General features: G+C 33.9%; 3 protein-coding genes across 8 annotated transcripts in view; 2 read left to right on the top strand and 1 right to left on the bottom strand.

The window, feature by feature from the left end:
• The window catches only part of slow (slowdown), a 48,514-nt gene extending 32,077 nt beyond the window's left edge, over window positions 1-16,437 (top strand). Inside the window, exons 3-10 of the mRNA XM_067356072.1 lie at window positions 12,730-12,789; window positions 12,990-13,075; window positions 13,354-13,449; window positions 14,480-14,605; window positions 14,682-14,768; window positions 15,038-15,111; window positions 15,187-15,294; window positions 15,784-16,437. Coding sequence (XP_067212173.1) covers window positions 12,730-12,789; window positions 12,990-13,075; window positions 13,354-13,449; window positions 14,480-14,605; window positions 14,682-14,768; window positions 15,038-15,111; window positions 15,187-15,294; window positions 15,784-15,951 — 805 coding nt within the window. The 3' untranslated portion in view covers window positions 15,952-16,437. The remainder of the gene's footprint in view (window positions 1-12,729; window positions 12,790-12,989; window positions 13,076-13,353; window positions 13,450-14,479; window positions 14,606-14,681; window positions 14,769-15,037; window positions 15,112-15,186; window positions 15,295-15,783) is intronic.
• Window positions 16,438-16,523: 86 nt separating this feature from the next.
• Window positions 16,524-17,242, bottom strand: LOC105676048 (protein LLP homolog). Its single transcript, XM_012373633.2, has 2 exons — window positions 16,995-17,242; window positions 16,524-16,892 (listed from the first exon to the last, which is right to left on the bottom strand). Exons 1-2 carry the CDS (start codon window positions 17,152-17,154, stop codon window positions 16,633-16,635), a joined length of 420 nt encoding a protein of 139 aa, XP_012229056.1. The 5' UTR covers window positions 17,155-17,242; the 3' UTR covers window positions 16,524-16,632.
• A 1,344-nt stretch (window positions 17,243-18,586) lies between these two features.
• The window catches only part of LOC105678120 (uncharacterized), a 143,812-nt gene continuing 139,138 nt past the window's right edge, over window positions 18,587-23,260 (top strand). For 3 of the 6 annotated variants that reach the window (XM_067356066.1, XM_067356065.1, XM_067356067.1), the window contains exons 1-2: window positions 19,789-19,923; window positions 21,776-21,874. In XM_067356066.1, coding sequence (XP_067212167.1) covers window positions 19,898-19,923; window positions 21,776-21,874 — 125 coding nt within the window. In that variant the 5' untranslated portion in view covers window positions 19,789-19,897. Of the gene's footprint in view, window positions 18,607-19,776; window positions 19,924-21,775; window positions 21,875-23,260 lie in introns of those variants that run through there. The other 3 variants (XM_067356064.1, XM_067356068.1, XM_067356063.1) reach the window with 3 other exon arrangements.

Below are 23,260 nucleotides of genomic sequence, written 5' to 3'. Positions count from 1 at the left end.
ATTTATGAACGGAGATTTATGATTATGAAAATTTCACATTCTAGGCAATTGCGGCGGAAAGTATAATAAATTGAAAGAACGAGTTTGAAATAGTTTCAAAAACCATTATTTATACATATGTAAAAGTGGTTTGTATTAATTTCTTAAGTTGAAAAAGCAATCGGCATTGTACACGATAATTTATTGTGTTATAATATTATCAATTTTACCAGCGGCTATAACGCGACAAAAGCTAATTAACTATATTGCTTATAATATTGTTCAAAAATATGCTAATTAATGCTGCGCAGAGAAATGGCAAGAAAAAGAAGCATACGTGCGAAATTTTATGGAAAATTTTTCTCAATTGATGCGCACAGTCATGCTGTTTTATTACATTTTATAAGCAGTCGCGATATTAAGCAAAGTCATGAGCAAAAGGTGGATGCAGCATTTTCTTAGTACAGCAGCATCCGACGTTCTCATTCTCACCTCGCATTCTCGGCTTACGTTCAGTCTCCCGAAGGGACTATTAAGAGGAAATCACCGTACCGCGCGACTTTTATCACCTCTTGACAGCCACGAGATCATTCCACTCCCCAGCATGATTCGATGATTGGCCGTCAAAAAGCCTTGCGGGCATTCATGGCGAGCACAGAGCAAAAGCGCTCGTGGCAATATAAACATCTTTGGAAAGAGCAAACCGGAGTTTGTATCGGTCAATATTACTGCACACTGATTTCGTCATCCGTACTTTGCTTCCCTTCGTCTTTTGTCACGAACTGTTTATTGTCACAATTACACACACTCTGACGAACGAGAGCAAACATAATAAATATTGCGCGATGCGGTTTCAAACGCTATTTTCTCGGCACAATGAAGATTAAACCCATTTAAATTTAATTCTAGGTTTTAAATTACAATAACAGATTAATATATTAAGAATAATTAACTCTACAGCGACAGAAGATATTGTATTTATATTCTCAGGCTAAATCTTTTCCATTGAACCCTAAACGAAATTGTAGTTCCCATATTTCTAAATATGAAATATACGTTTCATCCGCATTGAATTGGTTTATATTCATAAGAGTTGTGCATGGAACCTTTAGTTACTATTTAGCCTGAATGTGTGCAATAATTTAGTGTTCGCCTACCTTGCGAGTCGCACGATCGAGTTACCCAGATGCGTGCCTCAGGCTAAAAAATCTTGTAAACCTGTCCGGCGATACCAGTATGCGTGCACCTCTCTCGTTCTCTCTCACTCCTTCTTCCCGTATCATCATGCACACTCGGTCGAACTCGCGTGCACCTCGCGCGCGGAGGATTTCTCAACGATACGGCTGATGCGATGTGCCGGATCATGTCATCGATTTAAACCCATTGACGCGATGATCATAACACTTAAAACGCGATTTGTCGATTTAAAATCGTGGACAACGACACGATATCAATACGCGATTTGTCACCCCGCAATTTCGATATTGGCGGCACGCGAGCTGTGAAAATTCTTTTCCGGGCCAACGAAGGGATTAGAAATTTGGAGTGTCTTGCCGAAAACCGTAAATTTATTTTCAACCGCACAATGCAGCGATTTATACTGTTTAACGCATTTATGGAACACACACACAACTATTGAGCAACGCAACGTTTCTCTTCGTAATTAACCGCTATTGTTGCGCATACTCATTGTTTGAGCGAGCAAAGAGATATGGACCACGGCATTCCTTACCGCCGGCTACGTTTTGTCTCGATTATTTATGTTGCTTCGTTTGCGACATCGGGTGATCGATGAGCATCGAGTGAAAGAAACGCGAATAATGAATATTCAAATTGTTCCGAGTACTCTAGATAACCATCCTGCAGTGTCACTCTTAGGCACATTTCGCTGCCCAGCATTGCTATTGCTTATCGCCGTGGAGCTGAACATCGATAGCTGATCGATGAGCGACGAGGCCGTAAAGAGACAGGTGTCATTCGTCGATATAATGCGTTCTCGAGAACTATAAACGCGCATTCCATCATCCCCATCGGAAACGTTCGCTGTCACTTCGTGATGCCATATGTGAACCATCACGGCTCAACTAAACCAAATATGTACAACAGATGTAACACTTAAATCCTTATCCACTTGTTTATAATATAAAAATCATTTCTGATATACTAACAACTTTTCACGTCTCTGATTATAATAATTGCAAAATGCAAAACATTTTTTTAATATTTTAACATTTTGAAGCATGTTTGATTTATTGAATTTAATCTATAATTCTTTATTTAAACAATAAATGTATTTTTTTAAATTAAAGTTTTTGTTCTGTATTAAAATATTGCTATTTATAATTTATTACACAAATGTTAATAGCATTGAATGTTATCGTTCAAGAAATTAAGATGTTTTAAGAACATAAATCTACCATGCATCATTCAGTACGTAAAGAATCTTCTTATTTCTTTTTCTTTCTTTGCAATATTTTTGTCAGAGAAACACATCCAGCACAATGTTCTTTCCAGTCAAAGAACTTGGTAGGCGGATTCGTGAAACAAACATATATATATTACAACTCATATTTTAACGAAATATTTTCAAAGAAACCCTCGGATAACTAATGTACTCATGAATATCTCAGATGATGTAGCATGTATAAAATATTCTCATTTCTTTTTTTGTCAACCCAAGTTGAAGAGCTCATTAAACGAATACGCGAAGAAGATTTTGTCGTAACATTAGAATTTTTGTCGACGATGTTTTCAGCTTGCAAGAAATAGAGATGATTATAAGAAAATATCCGAAAGACGTATAAATTATGCAGCTAATTAGCATCATTAACTTTTTACTGTCTGTCAAATCTTTGCAGTGTACTTTCTTTTGAATTTGTATTTTTAATTACGATAATAATTTATTTGTGATTAAAATATCTAGCAAATAATAACGACATATGAGATTTATGTTTTTTTCATCGATTTGACATTTAATTAAAAGTTATGAATGACCTCTGGTGCAGCACGTTATAACCTTCAGTGAAATCAAATGACATTATAGACTAATAGGTGGTATATATATACTATGTGTAATATGATGGATAATGAAAGTTTTAGCTCATCTACTTATTCTCTACTTACGACATAATTTAGGAACATAACTTGTTCCTCAAGAATTTAACATTTACTTCACTTTCCTGTTAAGCTTACGACTGTCAGAAAGAAAATTATTTTATGTTATTGATTCAATATATTCTTGTTGGTATTTTCAATTATAGGAAATACTTTCGTAATGTTAGAAATCAATTTTTCAATTTCAAATAAACGTGCCTCACGAATCAGACTGATATAATTAATGTCAAGTCGTTACAGATTTTTACTTGAAAACTATGATATTCTCTGATATTTCAATAAAACTTACTTACATTTTCTCTTAGGCTCAATTTCATCTAAATCTCCTCTTTGTATTTCGTGGCGTTGACAGAATGCTTCTCGATTGGAGTTGCGCATAAAAAAAGAAAGAAACAAAATGTGCTAAAATTCCTTGGCCGCAAATAGAGCACTATTCTCACTCAGGTCTTACTTTCGATTTCTTCATTTTTGCCAACCGGTATCCCGAGATAAACATATCAGCGTCGGCCGTTCAACCCTGAAAAAATCTTGTACAATGCGTCTTCTGAATTAATTACACTCTACGTTTCTAATTTATCGAGACCCATATTTTTTAAATAATAAAAGAATACACAGATATTATTTATAAGTATTTGTGATTAAAAGTCGAATTAAGAAATATACTATTTCAAATTTTATCACTCAATAATTTTATAAGCGATTGATAATTATGACAAAAGAAACTATACGCGAATAATTTATTTAGATCTGAGATCTAATAGATGGCTTCTTGAACTATCGATATTTCCTTCATCTACCCAAGCTTTGATTGATTTCAAGTCAAAGGGCCAATATTAAATTTATTATTGCATGTTAGGACCCATTAATTACCGAAAAGTTAACGAAAATCGATATTCCCGATATTGTCGAGAGCTTTCCAAAAGTTTTGAAACTCTGAGCTCCATGCATAGCATCATGTATACGTGTGTGCTTCGACCCATGACCTTATAATTCCTATAGCTTGCATGAAGGCCGTGAGCATCGATCGCTCGTTGGATCGAGGGAAGACATACAATTTCGGTAGACGCACAGGCACTCGACATTGAATTGTAGCACTATCGAGATGATCCATCGGTCTCCTTGACAATTGCGAGCGAGCAATACTGATCGCAAAGTAACGAACCAGAAGGAGCGCTGTCAACGCGTGAAGGACACCGAGAAGCAAGAAAAAAAAAACGATGCTGATGACAGAAAGAAGACTCATAACTTTTTTATAGACATGAAGCGCACTTAAGGAAAATGAAGAAATTGTTGCAAGAGAAAAAGATGAGAAAATATTATATTAATTTTAGTTTGTGTACGCGTGCATTTGTGCATTATTTATTATTATTACTCGCGTTTTTTATATTTATTATCACAGCATGATTAAAAATCAAGTTATGAAATCATTTTTTTGTATCAAAGACACAATTTTCTATAGATTATTTTTGATGACAGATTTGCATGCATTATATAATTTTACTTATGTTTATTAAATAAAAATGAGATAAAGTATAATGAGCTGCTTTAGATCGCTGCAAAAAGAAACTGTGGGATATACAATTGAAGTAGATGCTCGATTCTGCCACGTTCGATGATAGCGGCTTCATGTAAATCCATTAGCGTGAACTTTTATCTGCTACGTACGTAACTTTATCTGCGGACGCGATGGGTGAAGAGGTCAAAAGCGAGAGAAGAGAATGGGCGGATAAGACGCGAGACGCAGGTACACGTGCGCCGATGCATGCGCATTTACATGGACCGATGCAAGTCTCTTGCGGTTAGTTGTTTGAGTGATAGTTCGAATATATTTTTAGCTTGAAAGATCCGAATTCTCTGACGTTCAATCGCGAAATCCGATCCGAGCTGCTTGACCACCTAAAATTTTCGAGCATCACATCGTACACATTCATTTCGCTTGATTAAGTAGAAACGACGCGATAAAATCTTTAAGCATCAGAAGTACAATTAAAGATCTCTTAGTTTACGAGTATTGTCAATCACGATAATATCTCATGTTGCAAAATGCGTTGTTCAATTGACTCTGCTTGAAAGTTCACGCTTTGCAACGCCGCGTTACTCAACCTGGCTTGACGTGTGAAATCACGCTACAACAGAAATTAATAGACAGCTATGGAGTTTATGGATGAATGTACGATGGGGGGCAAATGGCATCTGGAAACGTAAACTGCAACCACCAAAGAAAACGAGCAAGTTGGGCGATTCCGCATATAGAAACGCAAGAGAGAGAGAGAGAGAGAGAGAGAGAGAAAGAGAGAGAGTCCAGACTGTCTTTTTTCTACGGACGAATTGCCGGTATTTGTTCCGGGAACGAACGGTCGAATGAGAACTGGTTCCTGATTCACCAGAAACAATGGTTGGGGATGCTGTAAAAAATCCCAAGTTAAAATTTTAAACCATACATAAACATGAAATTAAATGCTTCCCTCTTGCTGAGACCAGCGTGTCATTTTGACAGCGCCGTTATTCAATCGAATTTATTTATTAATCGTGCCATTTTCTTGTTATTTCTCTTGAAAATTCTCTCTCTCATAGCACCTTGCTATTATTGATAACTGGAACACGAAGTAAATAGGCGTTTAGGAAAATTCTCTAAATTGCAGGCATTTAAAGTTATTACTTCTAATAACTTTACGGTGTAGCAGTTACGGTATGTTTAGGAATTTTCGATTATTCAATATATCGACTTTCACTGCGAGCAAGCAAAATTACGCGAGCAAGCCGGGATAATGGTGTAAAAAAATCGAATTTAATCATAATAGTATTTTAAAAATCCACGTGAAATATTTTGTATTCTAGTAGTGTTTTTAGAAAGCTAAGTGGTAGGAGACGTCGTGCGCTGTATTGGGCGGCAGACGCGTAGAAAACGAAGTACACGAGATAGTAATGAGAGATGCTGCGCGTCTTATTGGCACCGCGTAGGCGCATAATTACTTCACCTGAGCGGCAACCTGTCATCAAGCAATTTTGTAATTTGGAAGTTTTGTGCTGCCTGCCCGCGGCTCCCGTTGCACCGTCGCGCATTTCGCTGAAGGAACGGCTTATGATGCACAAGATGCAATCTCTAAATGAACAAGCGGTGATTCGCTGCTTTCGCAAATATGGATTGCACATTCTCGAACGGCTCAGACCAGCAATTTCTTTGTTTATGGAAACACCGAAGGCTTCGAGATAAAATAAATCCAAGACGCATCATCAGAATTTTTTCAAAAGAATGGCAAAGAGAGGGGGGGGGGGGAGATAAGTTAAGATTATTAGATTAAAATCTAAATGTTTTTATCATTTGTTTTATTATTCGTGTTTTTCTTATAATTTCTTTAATTGCGTAAAATTCCGAAGTTTAAGTTTCTTCATACGTATCTTCATATAAAACAAGTAACTTGTAAAACTTTCACAGGCTGCAGAATTACAATAGTATACGTATTTACACGAAGAGAGTAAATTACGCGAACCCTGTCGAACTATTAGTGCGCTGATTATAATACAGTGAATGATGGAGAAAGAGACGATCCTAAAAAAAGATTTGTATAAGCAATTCTTCAAAGCGTAGGTCTGGAATTAGCGGGCATGAATCACTGTGAGCCGCCTCGACGAGATCCCGAGGATCGACGACCGACAAACTCTCGTTAACGTATACATACATCGTGCGATTTGCGATGCCGGATTGTTTAGACGGCGGTCGTTCACACTTCGTGAATACGGCAGAGTATGGCCATACGCGAAGTCGCTAATGATATGGAAGTGTCAACGTTCTAAAAGCTTCGCCGCATCGACAGAGGGCTTTCTTTTTTCAGCGCTCGCGCGTGAGAAAAATATATTTGAACTATTATTTAGAAGTATATATTTAAAAAATTATGTTTTATGCCACATATTTCAAGTACACTTCATCGTACTCGTGGAAAATATTGAGTAAAAAATGAAAGTTTAAAACAATTTTTTTTCGCGTGTAAACGTGATGGAGTTTTATTTATCGAATTCGCTACACGCGTTCAATGTTATGTTAGTAGTCCACAAAATATTATCTTACATTGAAAAATGCTGTTATTTTGTTTTGAAAAGCGCTGCGATGTGAAAATAACAGTTCGCAAAATATTTGCGGAAGCAACTCTTTATGCGCATAATGCAGAAGGTTCTCATTTTTATACACACATTGTGGAAAGATACTGTATCGGGGAATATATTTCAGGAGTGCATGGAACCCATCTGACCGTCCTAAAAATAACTCGTTACTTTTGTGATAAGCCGTATGGATGCAGCTGCGCGAAGACGAAGTTATTGCCAAGAGGTGTTATCGCGTATTCGTAATTGAAACGCGCAATATGTAGGTGCGTTACGGCGTTCGGGCTTCAAATCCTGAAATAAGATACGTTGTAATTTTCGAGTAGCTCTCGCGCAACCTCTCACTGGTCGATCGTGGAGAACTTATACATATTGCACTCGTGTGCTTATTAAACTTCCTTACTATCATAAATCACTAGCTATTTACAGTTTCAAATACATGCCAAAGATATGTCTCACACGTATAAATAATAAAAATTCTTAGAACATTATCATTATGCAAGCAGGAGCGTAAAACTCAGTTTCTTTTATGTAAATAGAAACTTTGAAATTGTTATAATATAATATAGACATACATCTCTTTTAATAATTTCACTTTAGCTACAAAATTTACGCGCGGATTCTTTATCAATCGGAGCAAGTGGCGCATTGGAATGACGTGAAAAAAATGGGATGTCACGAGTGTCCAGGACTGCGCCTGATCAATTCAGTTCCACTTGTAGAACAGCGACCGATAGCCAAGGTAGTCGTCGGAAAACCTTAAAAACAAATTGTCGGCCGGGCACACGAGTGGCACTTCAGCTCTTCAGTTTCTTTGTTCCGCATCGCGAAAGCGCCAGTTGAGATTCCACGTGTTTTGCATGCGGATCGCTCGTAAAACAAATGATCGTTATACTGCCGACGATTACAATCGATAGCCTTGTCTGCCCTTTCATTAGCCCGATCGAATCGATGTCTCGATCCACTGTGAAATCTCGAGTCACTTGTAATTACTAATTTATCGCTTTATTGTTCGCGTAATGAGCAAAAATTTCATTATTGATCATAAATCAAGACAAAGCTTTGCTTTCTATCGTTGAACTTTGATTCTTCAATTTAATCAAAAAAACTATGTATAAAATCTTTCAACACCGAACATAAATAATTTCGTTTGTTGCGTTTACTTTTAAAGTGTTTAAACAAATAATTTTTGTATTATTAATAAACGACAACGATAAGTAAAAACGCTAAATATAACGGTAGCAATTTATAGTTTGCTCCATGCATCTGATGAATGCAAGCAATGTTAACGATAATGAAACAGCGTTGTTCCCTGCATAACAGAAACCAACTGCGATTTTAATTCGATTTTTACAACCGTTAGCTAATTCGGGAAGGGAATCATCACACTTTGATCTCGTTAGACGCTTGGTTTACGATAGGCCGCACAAAGTTGGAAAAGCACTACGAAAAGCACTTCTGGATGACACCGCGATGCATGGTACGTGACTAAAAAGAAAACGGCGATCTAACGTTTACGAAATCGAGCAGTAAAAAGCTGGTGTTTATTACACTGTACCAGACATGTAAGACGATGTATTTCTGTGGAAATCTATATTTTTAGCCTGTTAGAATTTATTATGCAGAATAGCTTTCGGCGAGAAACTACATACATCAACAGCGTGCACATTTTTGCTTGTAATTAAAAAAACATTATTATTATTTATTAGATAATAGAGATACGTCCTGCGTATGAAAATATAATTATTGAAATATTCGCAGCTGATTTATGTACATAATTAAAAATTCTAGAACCGTAAGCAATAAAAAATACCGGATTCTATTGAAAAATATCATACAATCTTGTTGGATCTGATAAATCTGACAAATTATGGGTTTAATAAAGTTTACAGGGTTGATACAAGTTGTCGAGACTGTCGACGAGGAAACGTTTCTGCAACTCGCTCTCGGTGACGCATAAACATAAAATGTGACCGCAACAATGTTGCATGGAAAGCACGCGGTTCGTTAGGCTTGCAGGTACGGCAAAGGAAACCGTCGTCGTCATCGTCGGCGAAAATCTACGCGAGCAACAGATGGACGCAGGAATGTAACAAACGACCACGATAACACACGACCTCGCGTTAAGGGCTACGTAGCGTTGCTAGGAATGGGAACCATTCCGAGATCGCCGCTAAGATTTCAGAAGCGCTTAAGAGAGCCATAGACATGCGAGCGTTCGATGCGATAATTCATCCAGGATTTATCGCCCTTCGACCAGAACCCAGTAAACCGCATCACGCGACGGAGCCTTTGGTCGTTCTTCACGGGACATCACTGATTTTATTACGCATTTTATGCATTCGACCTTTTTTTCGCCTGTCTTCGTCAATTATTCGTGCTATTTTAAAATATTCCAGATGACTTTGACTCCGCTGAATTGTATATGCGACGCTAAACAATATGTCATAGATATTTCTGTATATTTATGGAGCATTTCGACCTCTGTCTCTTTTATCTCAGAAATAATTTTGTTTGCTGATTTTTTTATTCATATTTTCGTTACTGCTGCGAAGAGTTCCCAAGTTATTTTGTACATAATGAACTCAGCTGTTCATAGCAACGCCAGTATTCATTAAGATAACATTAAATCGATAGAGACATTGCAATCACTTGGACCGTGTAGTCACCAATCACTTCGGCATACTGACCTTTAACCCACGCTTCATAAAACTGGTCCAGTATCTGGTTGGCGCATGAATACCGCGACTGGCGAGACGAAAAGTTTCACGTGGAAAACTAGAATTTCCCGGAGCCCGTCATAAATCATCCACGCGCCGTCAATTTCCGACGATGCTTATCGCTGCCGAGATACGCTCTTGCTTCTCGCGACAATTTCGTTTTTATGTTTGTCAAAATGTTTGTTCAATGTCACGAGGGAGAAAGAGAGAGAGAGAAAGAGAGAGAGAAAGAGAGAGAGAAAGAGTCTTATCGGCGCCTACTGACGCCGACGCGCGGAATGAACCCAGAGCAACAGCCGAACCAGTATTCCCACGCGAATCTCTTCCGATCCGTATCTGAACCCTCGTCGCACAACGCATTTCACGAGACTTTTTTTGCGAATAAAGAACACGGCGGTTTACGCGTCCATTCGCTGGAGAAAGCTCGAGGAAATCATTATGAATAAGATTAAAGTAGCCTAGTTATCATAGAAAGAGGCAAGTGGACGTAGTAGATTATATGATAACTAATAATAAGCGATGGTTTCCTGGCTTCCATGCGGCGCGCTCTGATTTTATCGCAATGTTGCAACATTGAAAAGATCTTCTCGGCACGTGGATTATTTCAACATGCGAACATTCATACGTGTACAATTTAAAAAAAAAAATAACAATGTTATAAACCTTGTTCGTTTATTATTATTCTTGTAATAAGAATGTAATGAGTTTATTCACTTGTTCATTTTTTTCTTAGTAAAGAAATAATAAATTACTAAAGAAAGAAATGTTTACGAAATAATAAACGTCTCAGAAATTATGTCAAGAACATATCTGTTCACAATGCAAGTTTGCTGAACGAGCTTATGCGATAGTGAAAGTGATGGCACTATAAGAGTTGCTGAGATGATCAGAACATTTGCGATACGTGATCACCCGCTGCGCTAATCCCTCTGGTCCTTTCTCTCTCATGGATAAACCAACGGTTTATCCTCACGGCACGCTCTTACTGATTCTCAACGTGTTCTGTGTAGCCTTCAGCTTCACCGGAACACCTGCTATTAATGGCGAATGTTTGAAGAGCTCGAAGTTTCCGTCTCTGGTATCCGGGAACCGTAAAATTTTCTCAGACTTCTGTTTATATTTATTTTTTCATGTTTATTTTTAACTTGTTTATAAATTACTAAATTCAACAAACGCGTTAAAGATTAAATACTAAAAAACAATTCCTACACTTTGTATAATTTAACTTTTCAACTTTGTATCCGCAGTTGATTTACAGATTAATCTTTATATGCATGATAATTTGTTTCATTCTAAAAATAAGCTTTATAAAATATTTAATATGTTAAAAAAATTTTTTAACAAATGTACACGCGAATTGTTAACAGTGCGTATATTTATTTTACGTTTAGGAAATGAGATCGTGAGATTCTAAATTTTATTGAAAGAATATGTTGTATAAATGCGATGCTAACAAAGGCTGCAAATCGATAGTGTATTCAGCGTTGAGAATGCGCGATGAGAAAACGGGTCGAGAACTGTGCAGAATGCCAGGTAATATTTAATGACGGCGAATTTGCGCATATGAGTCCTTTGTGCAGTCACTCATAGTAGACCCGGCGATAGATCGCGTTCCTCGCGCCTCTTGCTACCGCCGGAGCAAGAAACGAATGTGGACAGAGACCACCGCGTCCTTGGTATTCGTTGTTGCGACAGTAAATGTCGTGTTGCATTTCAGCAAACACGACAGCGACACGGCGAAATGCAATTTTCTATGGCCTGACGATGACGAAGTGGTTCTGTCGGACAAACATTTATCGCAGCGCCCAATTATATATGCGATCGCCATACATTTCCATTATGAATCATGAATCGTTGAGAGCCTTGCACGCCGTCGCATTCCATAATACTTCCGCTAAATAATTTGGCGACATTTTCGCAATTTAATCGTGCCTTCGGGTTGTAGAATGAAATTATTTATTTCACTTCCCAAGTTGCTCCGGTTATTCTTAATCAAAAATGCAAAATTTCGACTTCTGTCATGTAAACTTAATTCCGAAGCCGGCTCGTGCAATAAGCTGCAATATCGTCGTCAACGCAAACACTTATTTCGACTGCATATTTGATCAGCCTTCGTATTTTACGATTTAACCGGTCTTCTGCGATATTTACGATTCAAATGATTGCGCTTTAGCGATCAGTTCGGCTTTGGAACGGAGGGATGTAACACGGGACACCGTTTACGATGACTATCGAAATAATCGATTCGCCGATTTAATGTCCCTAAGCTGCGATAAAGAAATGCAAAGCTAAAATCGAGATGCGCGATCCGAAGAAAGGATTACTCAAGAATTCATGAAGGATTCTTACCGATAACATCTCTACAATGATGTCATTTATGCATACGGTTTACTTTCAAATACTACGATTATGATTTAAAATATTATGCATACGTAATATATTATTCAGTTTTTATTTTATTCAAAGGTTCTGCATAATATAACCGATTTTATATAAATAGAAAGCATATATATTAGAATTATAGATATCTGACATTTTTCTTAAAGAAAGAAATTTACAGCATAATAATTTAACAAAACTGTCATAGAATATAAAAATTTTTTTAAAGAATTTAAACTATCTATGGAAATCATTAACATAATTTGGAATAATTATTCCAAATTTATGTAATGAAACAATTACAAAGCTGAGTTTATATATAATAATTACAACTTAAGGTCACTTGGCCCCAAAAGTTTGTCAAAAAATTAATGAGCAAAAGATGCTTTTATCTTTCTTTTCTTTCTTTTGAATTAAAAATTAATATTTTGCATTTTAGGAGACGAGTATGCACTAGGCAAGCTCCCGCAACTTCTCATCATCATCGAGGACAAATTAGGTATATTGTAATTTTGCAAGTGCGTGGACTTTTATCTAAACAAATAGATTAATAAATTTATTTTGTGTTATGCTAAATTATGTAAGGATATTATTCTAGATTTATAAATAAAAATAATTTTCCCCGCGTAGCGTGCAACAATCATATTTTATAAATTTCGTATAAGCGATTATAGAATATAAATATATTAAATATTTCAGATTAGTGTACACTGAGTTGAGCTCCAATTTCTTTTGCTGTCCGGGATGGTCGCAAGTTACTCACCTGAGTTTTGGTTGTAACAGACGTAAGTAGATTCGATAACAAGTCTCCAATTATTCGATATACATTCATTATCGAAAAGAGTACAAAGATTTGCACATTATTTTGTATATTTTGCAACAAATATAAATATAATTTACGTAAAAGTTGACCACAAATATACGATTTTAAATTATTAATGAACAATACAAAATATTGCATCTCAATGACACTCGGCATTTTATCTACACATTTTCTTTTGCTTTAAACAGTTGAGAATTATTCATAATTCACGAGTCCACTAATCTCATAATTGTTCTCCAGCCACGTGTCCAGCACCATGTTTGAATGGTGGAATTTGCACATCGCCTGGCAAATGCACGTGTCTCAAGGGATACACTGGCTCACAGTGCCAGACAGGTAATTGCAATTTCACTCACAAATTAGGATTATGAACATCCAAGCTGCATAGCGTTTGTTATTACTATTCGGTGCAAGATAATTATACAATTTATGCATTTTACTCGCGAAATGTCTTTATATATTATCGTATCTGAATGATTCGCATTCAACTATAATCAATAGCATTATTTTAACAAAACACTCTGACATTTATGAACTTTTATTAGTTAAAAAATTTAATTTATTTAAGCGATAAGTAAAGTATAATAAAGTATGCTTGTTAAAGGAGAATTCGTTAAATAAGAACAAAGATAAATCGAAGCATTCACCTTGATACTTAAAGTAAATGTTGGATTTTTTCTCGAAGTTATCACAATAATTGCGCTCGCATAATTTACATGAAGAGCAATGATTAGAACCGTGTAACGTGATGGAATTGCTCGTAAATCTATCGATAGCGCGCGGTCTGGTTGCAACCGACCGATGCAGGACATGCAGGACACCGCAATACGGATTGCTGCAGTTAGCTCGGCGCTCGCGTAATGCTATCGAGAAGTGTATCGCTGCGCGTCGATTTAATTATGTCTGACGATACCAGGCACGAGAAGGCACTCGTAACTGAAGAATCGATCGAATGTTCTTCGCACTTTAACGAGGCGACGTTTATACCTATCTTGTTTCAGCCGATTGTATCTAATTGTAATGTCATATTTAATAATTTAGCCGAACTATGATTCTTCATAGGAAAAAACGAAAAAAAATGTGTGAGAAAAATTCAAAAGAATGGAAAGTTTGTATAACAAGCACACAAAAAGTGTAACAATTTTTAATATTTAATATTTTAAAAGTTGGGCAGTGTAATAAAATTTAATTAATATGAATCTACTAAATTATTATACTAAAACTTCTCACCTTTATCTGTGCTGTTAAATAATTCTGTAATTATTCTCTAGCTTTTTTATTCCATAATCTTTTCATGAAATTTTTTGATGTAAAAAGGAATAATGTTCGATACTTGGTGAAAGATATTTATTATTTTATTCCGCAGACGTGGACGAGTGCGCGATAGAAAAGCCATGCGGGCAACTTTGCACAAACCTACCTGGCAGCTATCGATGTCACTGTAGAACCGGGTTTCAACTTCAGCAGGATGGTCAATCCTGTAGGAGGAATGGTGAGTTTGCGAAATTGAATACTTAAAATAGAATTTTTCGGAGAATAGCTCTAAGAGTAGGTTTGTTTTTGCACAGACACTGACGAGAACGCTTTTGAAGCCCGTGATTTGGAGAGTGATTTTCACGACGTATCGACGACAAAGGATCCAACGACTTCTCATGGTGTGCACAATGCTATAATTCAATCTTAAAACTTAATATGTTTATTAAAAAAAAAAAAAAAAAAAATACACAGATTCTACTCATTTTTTAAGAAAATATTCAATTCTATAAATCACATTTCGGATTTTGAAATTGCAAGCGAGAACGTACGTCTATGTTTCAACTATTTTACTTTAAAACATGATAAATACAGCATACAAATTACAACCAAACATTAAAAGAAAAAAAATTAGTAAATAAATAATGGACATAATATTATTCAATTACAGATACAGAAAACGAAGTGAGCGACGATGATCAAGACTACGAAGTCATCTTAAAGAGACTGATTAAACTAGAAAAAGTAAGGCAAAGGAAACGCAAAGTATGTACATATATGTAGTTGATGAGAAAACACATTATTTCAACAATTTTTCAGCAAGTAGCTAAAAACAAGAAGAGAGAGACGGAAGCTTTCGAGATGCACACCAAAGTCACATTAGCGGTCGAGAGCGTCAACGAGATGAAAAGAACTGTCGAGAACGTGGTATTTAACAAACATTAAATCTTAATGTTAAAATATTATATATTAAAGTTCAGACATATAGTGTATGTCAGAAATTTCGCGTATTTTAATTGCAGCCTTGTTTAGTGCATATATAAATGCGCAAAAATGTATATATTTTCTTATCTTCGCAATTTCTGAAATTTTTTTATTATTCTAATTGTGAGTAACGATGGGTATACTTTGAACAGTTTTTGATAAATATAAAAAAAAAGTATAATCTTGACATTTTGGTATTAGAATTTTTACCACTGATTAATCTGTTAATGGTTTATCTAGTAGAAATAAAGGATTTCTTATTTCTTAATTCTTATATCATAAAAAATGAACAAAATTTAACGATACAGTTTTAACTTATTTCTTTTACTTCTATGAACTATGCTGTATCAAATCGAATATCAGATCGAAGCGAGTATTCGTAAAATATATTTACATAGTTTATGAATTACAGAATTGCGATTTGTGTTCCAGCAATTAATGCAACGGGAAGTTTATGATATGAGAAGCAAGATGAAACACTATGAGGCGGAGATGAGGAAGATACAACATCTCATGAATCGCATCGCGGAATTAGAAAATCGTCTGAGAATACGTTGTAGATCAGCGTTATCAATAAATAGTGGATCGCTGACCTTTTAGCATTGCTGGCGTATCATGCGCAAGCGAGAAGACTCATATTATCAGTACTACTCGATAATGGATAGTGGCAATATTGGCTACTATTTTACTCAGTACTAGTAGTGAGTGGTAGTGTTACTACTACTGTTCTTTTACTTAGCAGAAGATAGTAATAATATTATTTTTACTACAAATTTTTTGTTTTATCGGATTATCGTGGAGATGATTATTGGTACTTTAGAATCAGAGGTATGTGCATATAGAAAAAAATACTATACATTTGGAGAAGCAAAGCATATCTATTTTCAAACCATAGAATTGCATTATTTTAACTCCACGATGCTGATGTAGTTTTTGCCATAAGATTCACGCAGAATTATTTTTGTCGTGAATTAACACTGCCATTTAGCATTTATTATACCTTATATAGTCTAAGAGAATAGTAGTATAATTTAAATATATATAATTATTTGTATTCAACTTTATAATAAAACGAGGTAGATTCTGCATTTTGTATTGTGCATCCTGTTATACTAATTTAAAGAAATGAAAATGCCAAACAATGCATTAAAGTAAATGTAACATGGTCACTATTTCTTTTTATCAAATTTTATTTATAAAAAGATAACCAGTAATCTTCATAATACTTACAAAATGGATAAGTAATGGAATAATTAATTTTGAAATTTATGAAGCAAGATTTTATTCTTTCCGTTTCATTGTTTTCTTTTGTCGTCGTGTGAGTCTTTTATTTGTTTTTCCACTTTTGGCTTTTTGTGATTTTGCTCTGCCTTTCTTGTGCTTAATCTTTTTTTGGCTCATCCACACGGGATAATTACCATACTGATCACGCAATGTTTTTCTACTATACACTCTAGCACCTTCTACTTCCATCTGTTCTTCATTTGTGTTTACAGCCTGCTTAGCCTTAACATCTTCTTTTACTTTCTTTGCGTCAACAACTATCAAGAAATAAATGTAAAACAATATAAAAATTTATTTTAAATTATCTTACATTCTATGGTATTTTTAATATGTCACAATGCAAATATATAAAATCTTACCTGTGGCAATTTCAGTGATATCTGACATTTCCACGTCTTTGGATACACTGTCATCGATACCCAGAGTCTTTTTTAGTCTTTGTAATTCCTTTGCCGCATAACGTTCTCTCTTGACCGCTCTGCATTTTCTTCTCCATTTACTGCGTAACGATTTAGCCATTTTACACGTGCTTCGTGCGTGTCTTTCGTTAAAATAAGAGGTTATAGTCTCACGTCTCACCCAGTCTCATCAGTCTGACCAACACAATAAGTCAATAATATAATATTATAATGATACGTATTCTCGTATCCTGTCAGAGCGGACGAGCAACCAATAGAAAATACAGCTTGAACTAACGTTGGCGCTGTTGAAACAGTATTAAAGACAAAGTTTCCTATCTCAGTAAAGTCTGTAATCTCAGGCTGTACACGCTGGAGCGTTCTATAATATTCCGTACGCGCGTAGGATGGCTGAATCGCACAGCCATTTGGGCTTAGCAAACTTACAGACTTTAGCTCACACACTGCGGTCATACACACACGAATACACTAACACACTTACACATTACATATAATAATCAATACCATACAAATTATAATAGTGATCAGTGAACCATATAAACCATATAAATTAGGTTATTTCAAAACAAAAGATTACATTATCATATTACGTCTTACCGCTCTAAAATACCGCTTTTTTTATCGCGCAAGCGCGTACCGACTCATATGGCCGTAAGAGGGGCGACCCCTCGAAGCCACACCATATCTAACTAACTATAATATTCGGTAAGCAATTTTGTTGTATAATGTAAATTTAGTTTTATTACAAAAATCTGAAATATAAGTTAAGATCAAAAATTGTTTTTAATTATCTTTAGTGGTGCAAATCAATAATAACATCTTATTTGTATAACTTTAAAGGTCATTTTTTCCAACGTTGGTTGACGTTAACCGACGATTTCAATTTGTTAATAGAGGTAGTTTTCCACCAAGAGACACAAGCGACACAAAAGTATTATTTTCTCTGTTGCTCATTGAATATCGAACAAAGACAGAGTGATACTTGTGTCGATTTATGTCAACTTGTGTCCTTTGCTGGAAAACATACAGAATTGCTAACATGAAGAATAAAATATCTTCATTAAAGGTGACAAAAATTTTAAATCTTTTTTTTTTTATGACCATATTTTATTCATGTTAGCAAATTTATTAACAAATTGAAATCGTCGGTTAACATTAATCGACATTGAAAAAAGTGGCCCTAAGAAAATTTTATTTTGGAGATTCAAATATATAACATCAAATATGTAATATAATATGAAATATTAAAAGGATTTAATTTTTGCTACTGAAAAATTAATTTCAAGTTCTTTGAAAAATCCATAAATTATGTTTGTAGGAAACATAAAACATCTTTAAATAAAAAAATTATTTTTTCTCAAAAGTGTACATATAGACAATGTAGAAATTAATTATTCTTTTTCTATATTTTATTTTTTAATTGCAAAACTTATTTTTTTCTGCTGATATTGTATCGTCAATTCCAGTAAAGCGCAAACTGCTGCGATAACCTGATCGCTAGTTCCATCTGGCAGGAAGATCCTTGAACTTAAATCTCGCTTGTGAAAATGAGGTAATTATTATTTATAAAATATAAACAACATTTTATTTAATAGACTTATAAAAACGCATTTAAATTTTATATTTTAATAGAACATTGTTTTATTATAAATGACATCTCTTGGTACAATTCTCAGAAAGATACTTATATTTGTCTTATCTAATTTTATAAAAATAATTGGAAGAAAATTGAGATGCAAACTAAAATTTACTTTAAAAATAATTAAAAGTTACATTTTGGTTAAAATTGTTTAAATAATTTTTAATTTATTTTATATTTTATTATTCAACAGTAAGTATATGTTATATACATCTTTATGTTGAAAATGCATACACGTGTAGCTCAAATTAAAACAATTGTTCTTATTAATATATAGAAGATTTACAACAATTTATAATTAGCAGGAATAACTTTTAAACTTTATAATTAGTTTAGAAGAATTTTTAAAAAATTAAGAGAGAGAGAGAGAGAGAAATGTAAATACGAAATACTATTTCTTTGTATACTACTTTTCCTACAATTTAGAATTTAATTCGGGATAAAACCTTGACGTGTTTCGTTATCGTTATCATAATTTGCTTGGAAGCGCAAGATATCTGTCGATGATAATTGAAATGTATGTTTACGCGCTTGCAGATATTAATATTTTTAACAAGCAGTCTGATAAATTTACGTTTGTAAACCGTACAAGAAAACATTTTTGATCAACGCTCTTCATGCTGCTGTAGAAGTGGTGTCAACTATTTAAACACCACGTTCTACATTTCACTTCCTTCGTAACATACTTAAAGTGCAGTGCCTAGTTCGTTACGCATACATAATTCCGCATCCTCACTCTTAATTCATTCGCTCGATACTAAGTAAGTGTGTGTGTGTGCACCTTATAAGAACGCGAATATTTAATATTTTTTATTCAACAGTGATATTCACACGGTACTCTAGAATTATGATCAAAGAGATAAATATTTAAAAGTTAAATGTTAATCATTTAACTTTTAAAGACCAAGTATCAAATAATTTACTCAGTAAAAATTGTAGCCTTGTCCATTTTTTGGATTTCGAGCATTCAATTAAATTGGTATTTATTAGCTTTAGCGTAATTACGACAAATTGCATGCGAACGAAATACAAAAGGCTGCTATCGGGCTGAAACGCCTTATCGGCTTGTGCCAGTGCTATATAAATGTTTGAAGAGTAAAGTGGTGTTCATGTAGTAATATATGACAGTGACAGTGTTGAGTTTTAGTGCGTTAGTTAATTCACGCACTGTCAGGAAAGCCGTCTATCTTAATGAATATCAACGATGTCGTTCTCCAAAAATAACGAGAAGTAAGAAAAAGTTACATTATAATTTGGGAGAAATATTTATATATATAATTGTAATCGATTTCCGCGTTGTGAAAATAGCGATACCAATAAAATAAGTAGCACATATAGTATGTTACATTTTATTAAATCAAAATAATAATCTCCATATGACGAAAGATTAGTTTACCAAAGAAGAAAGTGATAATATTTGTTATTCTTTGTTGCTAAATTTGTGACATCTAATAAGCAAATTAAGAAGGAAATAAAATTTAATAGAAGCTTTAGAAAAAAAATTTTTTATATTTTTGAATATTTAACGTGGACATTTTAATGGTTAATTAATGTTTATTTGAAGTTATATAAAAATAGATTTAGTACTTAAAAATTGTAATATTTTATTCTTATTGTTTTAAATTAATTACGCATTCTCGTTATCTTAAAATAGCCAGCTAAAGAGGAATATCAATACACAGCAGATTATCGCTGTTAGACATATTACTAAAGCAGTCATTTATAGATTCTATGTATTGCTATGACGAACTCGTGAAAGTCACAGTAAATTATAGAGCACTTTAATTAATTGTCGACGATGGGAGTGGCATATCTGTTCCAGAAAACTCAAGGTTGTGTTTTATCAAGTAGACTGTTAGTTATTGATCAATGATATCGCTGTTTTAATAGTTCACAGGAGATTGTCATAATTTTTAAATAAATAAATAAATAAATAAATAAATAAATAAATAAATATATATATATATATATATATATATATATATGTAACTTTTGCATATTTATCAACGATGTTGTCTATATAAAATATTATATTTTGTGTAAAAATATAGATTTAATTAAAAACTGGTGTGGTAAGAAGACAATAAGCAACATACAAGAAAAGGCAACATATTATTATTGGCGTTGAATTAAATAATATTTGTTATTTCAATTTTGCTATTTTTTAAAATGCAAAGTTGCTGCTTATATAATTATTAAATGCAAAGTTAATTTTCGTCAAACTAACGTTAAATTTATATAAATTTATATAAAGAATATGTTTCTATTGTTTATGTAATAATGCATATTATTCCTTTCAGCAGAATTCTATAGTAAAATAATTAAATGTATAATTTATATTTTATATATATTTTACATTTCGAGATCAGAAAGACTTTGAAAATTTTCGTAATTAATTATTGTGAATAAAGAAGGATGTTTATTTTATAGTGTCACGAGTTTATCCTCTTAAAGAACAATATAAGTACCAATTAAACTCGTTTGGTAGTGGACTTGTGTTACGTAAGAGCTAAAATTAGTGAAGAGGAAATGGCATTTTGTGAATTGTCCGGCAAGCTTATGGGCGTTGTGAAAATAATGAAACGTTGGCGTAATTCATTATTTTCATTAACAGAAGCTTGAAATAAAGATTTCATGCAGAAACGATTTAAATTTTTATTAATCACCGTAACAATTTCTATTAAGCATTAAATAAAATGTTAAATATAACTAATAATCTAACACATATAAAGGAAAGGCTCAAATGATAACTATCAAATAATGTAATGGAAAGGCATTGAGAGCCGTCGCGGGATGTTAGTGCGAAATTTTAATTTTTCTTAAAGAAATTAATTTATTAGTCTACGTGAGACAGTTAACTTTGTACACCGATCTCTGGTTCGAGATACTTAAAGTGTACGAAAATTTTAGTACATTGTTCTCACATATGGAGAATCAGTATGTACTGATAGGAATTATTAGAAAGAAAGGAAGAGAGAAAAAATATCATGGCACTCGCGCCCTGATATTTTTTCTCTCTTCCTTTCTTTTAGCTAAATGGAAAACTTCTAGACATTGTTAATGATGATGTTTAATCTTCCAGAAAGAACGTAAAGATGTTGCACTGGTCTGCACCTGGTATCAGTCAGCCATCCGATAGCCTATCTAATGTTTCTGTAGAACTGGATAATCTAACAATCGAGTGAGTAATAAATAATTTATTACCTGAGTGATAATATTATAGTTTGATTTCTTTGTGTATAAGGATGTTTCATAATGTCCAAAAAATTCTTTTACAATTGTCGCAATAATAATTGAGATATTAATTAAAAAGGATTGACGAATGATAGTGCGTTGCGCGCGGCAATTGCAATCCTTTTAAATTAATATTTCATTTATTATTGCGACAATTGCAAAACGATAAAGGACTTTCCTGTTCAGTTTACCGCGCTCTACCTGTGCACGAGCATTTGGACGAACATTATGAAACAGCCTGTATACATGTAATCCAAATTACGCGCTTTTATAAAATGATATAGCGTATAATTACTATGATAAGATAGCACTTTGCCTTAGCTTGTATATTTCATTGTTAGATACGCCATATAAAATTTTATATAGACAATAATCAATGTTAGCAAATAATTTGTACTGTCATTATTGGAAAGTCATGGCCATTTTTAATCGTTTTATAGCTCGCAGGAATGTTTTATATTGATAACTTGATAGGAATGATTAAGCGTTTTATTGTCGAAAAATTCCACTTTAACTGACTTTATAGTATTGAAAGTGAAAAGACTTGCAACATTTATAAATCGATGTTTACGATCAACGTTTGAAGCATCGCAAATGATAAAATTATCACTCTAAAAGATAAAAATATATACTCGAAAACAAAATTACAAACGACATAAATGGAGAGCCGTTACATTGTTTCTTTAACATCGAAAGGATTCGCGCCGATAACATTTGTTGTACGTTTATAACGAGTGACTTTCACTGATATCGAGAATGCGCTGGTGGAAACATATACTCTTCTGAATTTTTAAGTCAAAGCAGGCGGTTCGCGATATATTGTCACTTTCTTTAAATCTTTCAATAAACATCGTCGCAGTTGACTCGTTTTTAGCGTTGCAACTTTTACGAACACATCAGTAATTATCAGGACACGATCGTCAAGTTCACGCGTAACGTGCAAAAAAGTGTATCTACATGCGAGTCCGCGAGCTGAGTAGAGTCAAGATTACCGGCCAATAACGCCGATCAATTTGAAAACAGGCTCAATCGATTGTGTTTTATTCACATACTTGTTTTATTTTAATATCATTTAAGAAAATAGATTTCAAAATAATGTAAAATATGCAAAATATTAGATATACAAAAGTCCCAGACTAACAGTAACATATACGACGTAATGAATGAATTTATGACAATCTGATTAATCACGATTAAACACTTACCATTTCAAAATTACTGAAAAAAATTTTGGTAAAGATTTCATTACTTTTTTACTAAATACCTACCAAAAACAAATAAAAAAAATATATTTCTTATGCAGTACTTCAAATTAAACATAATATTAAAATAG

Source organism: Linepithema humile, chromosome 5 (genome assembly GCF_040581485.1).
Source record: "Linepithema humile isolate Giens D197 chromosome 5, Lhum_UNIL_v1.0, whole genome shotgun sequence".
Lineage (NCBI taxonomy): Eukaryota > Metazoa > Arthropoda > Insecta > Hymenoptera > Formicidae > Linepithema > Linepithema humile.
The sequence above is the reverse complement of the archived record's forward strand: the minus strand, read 5'-3'. Positions and strand labels throughout refer to the sequence as shown.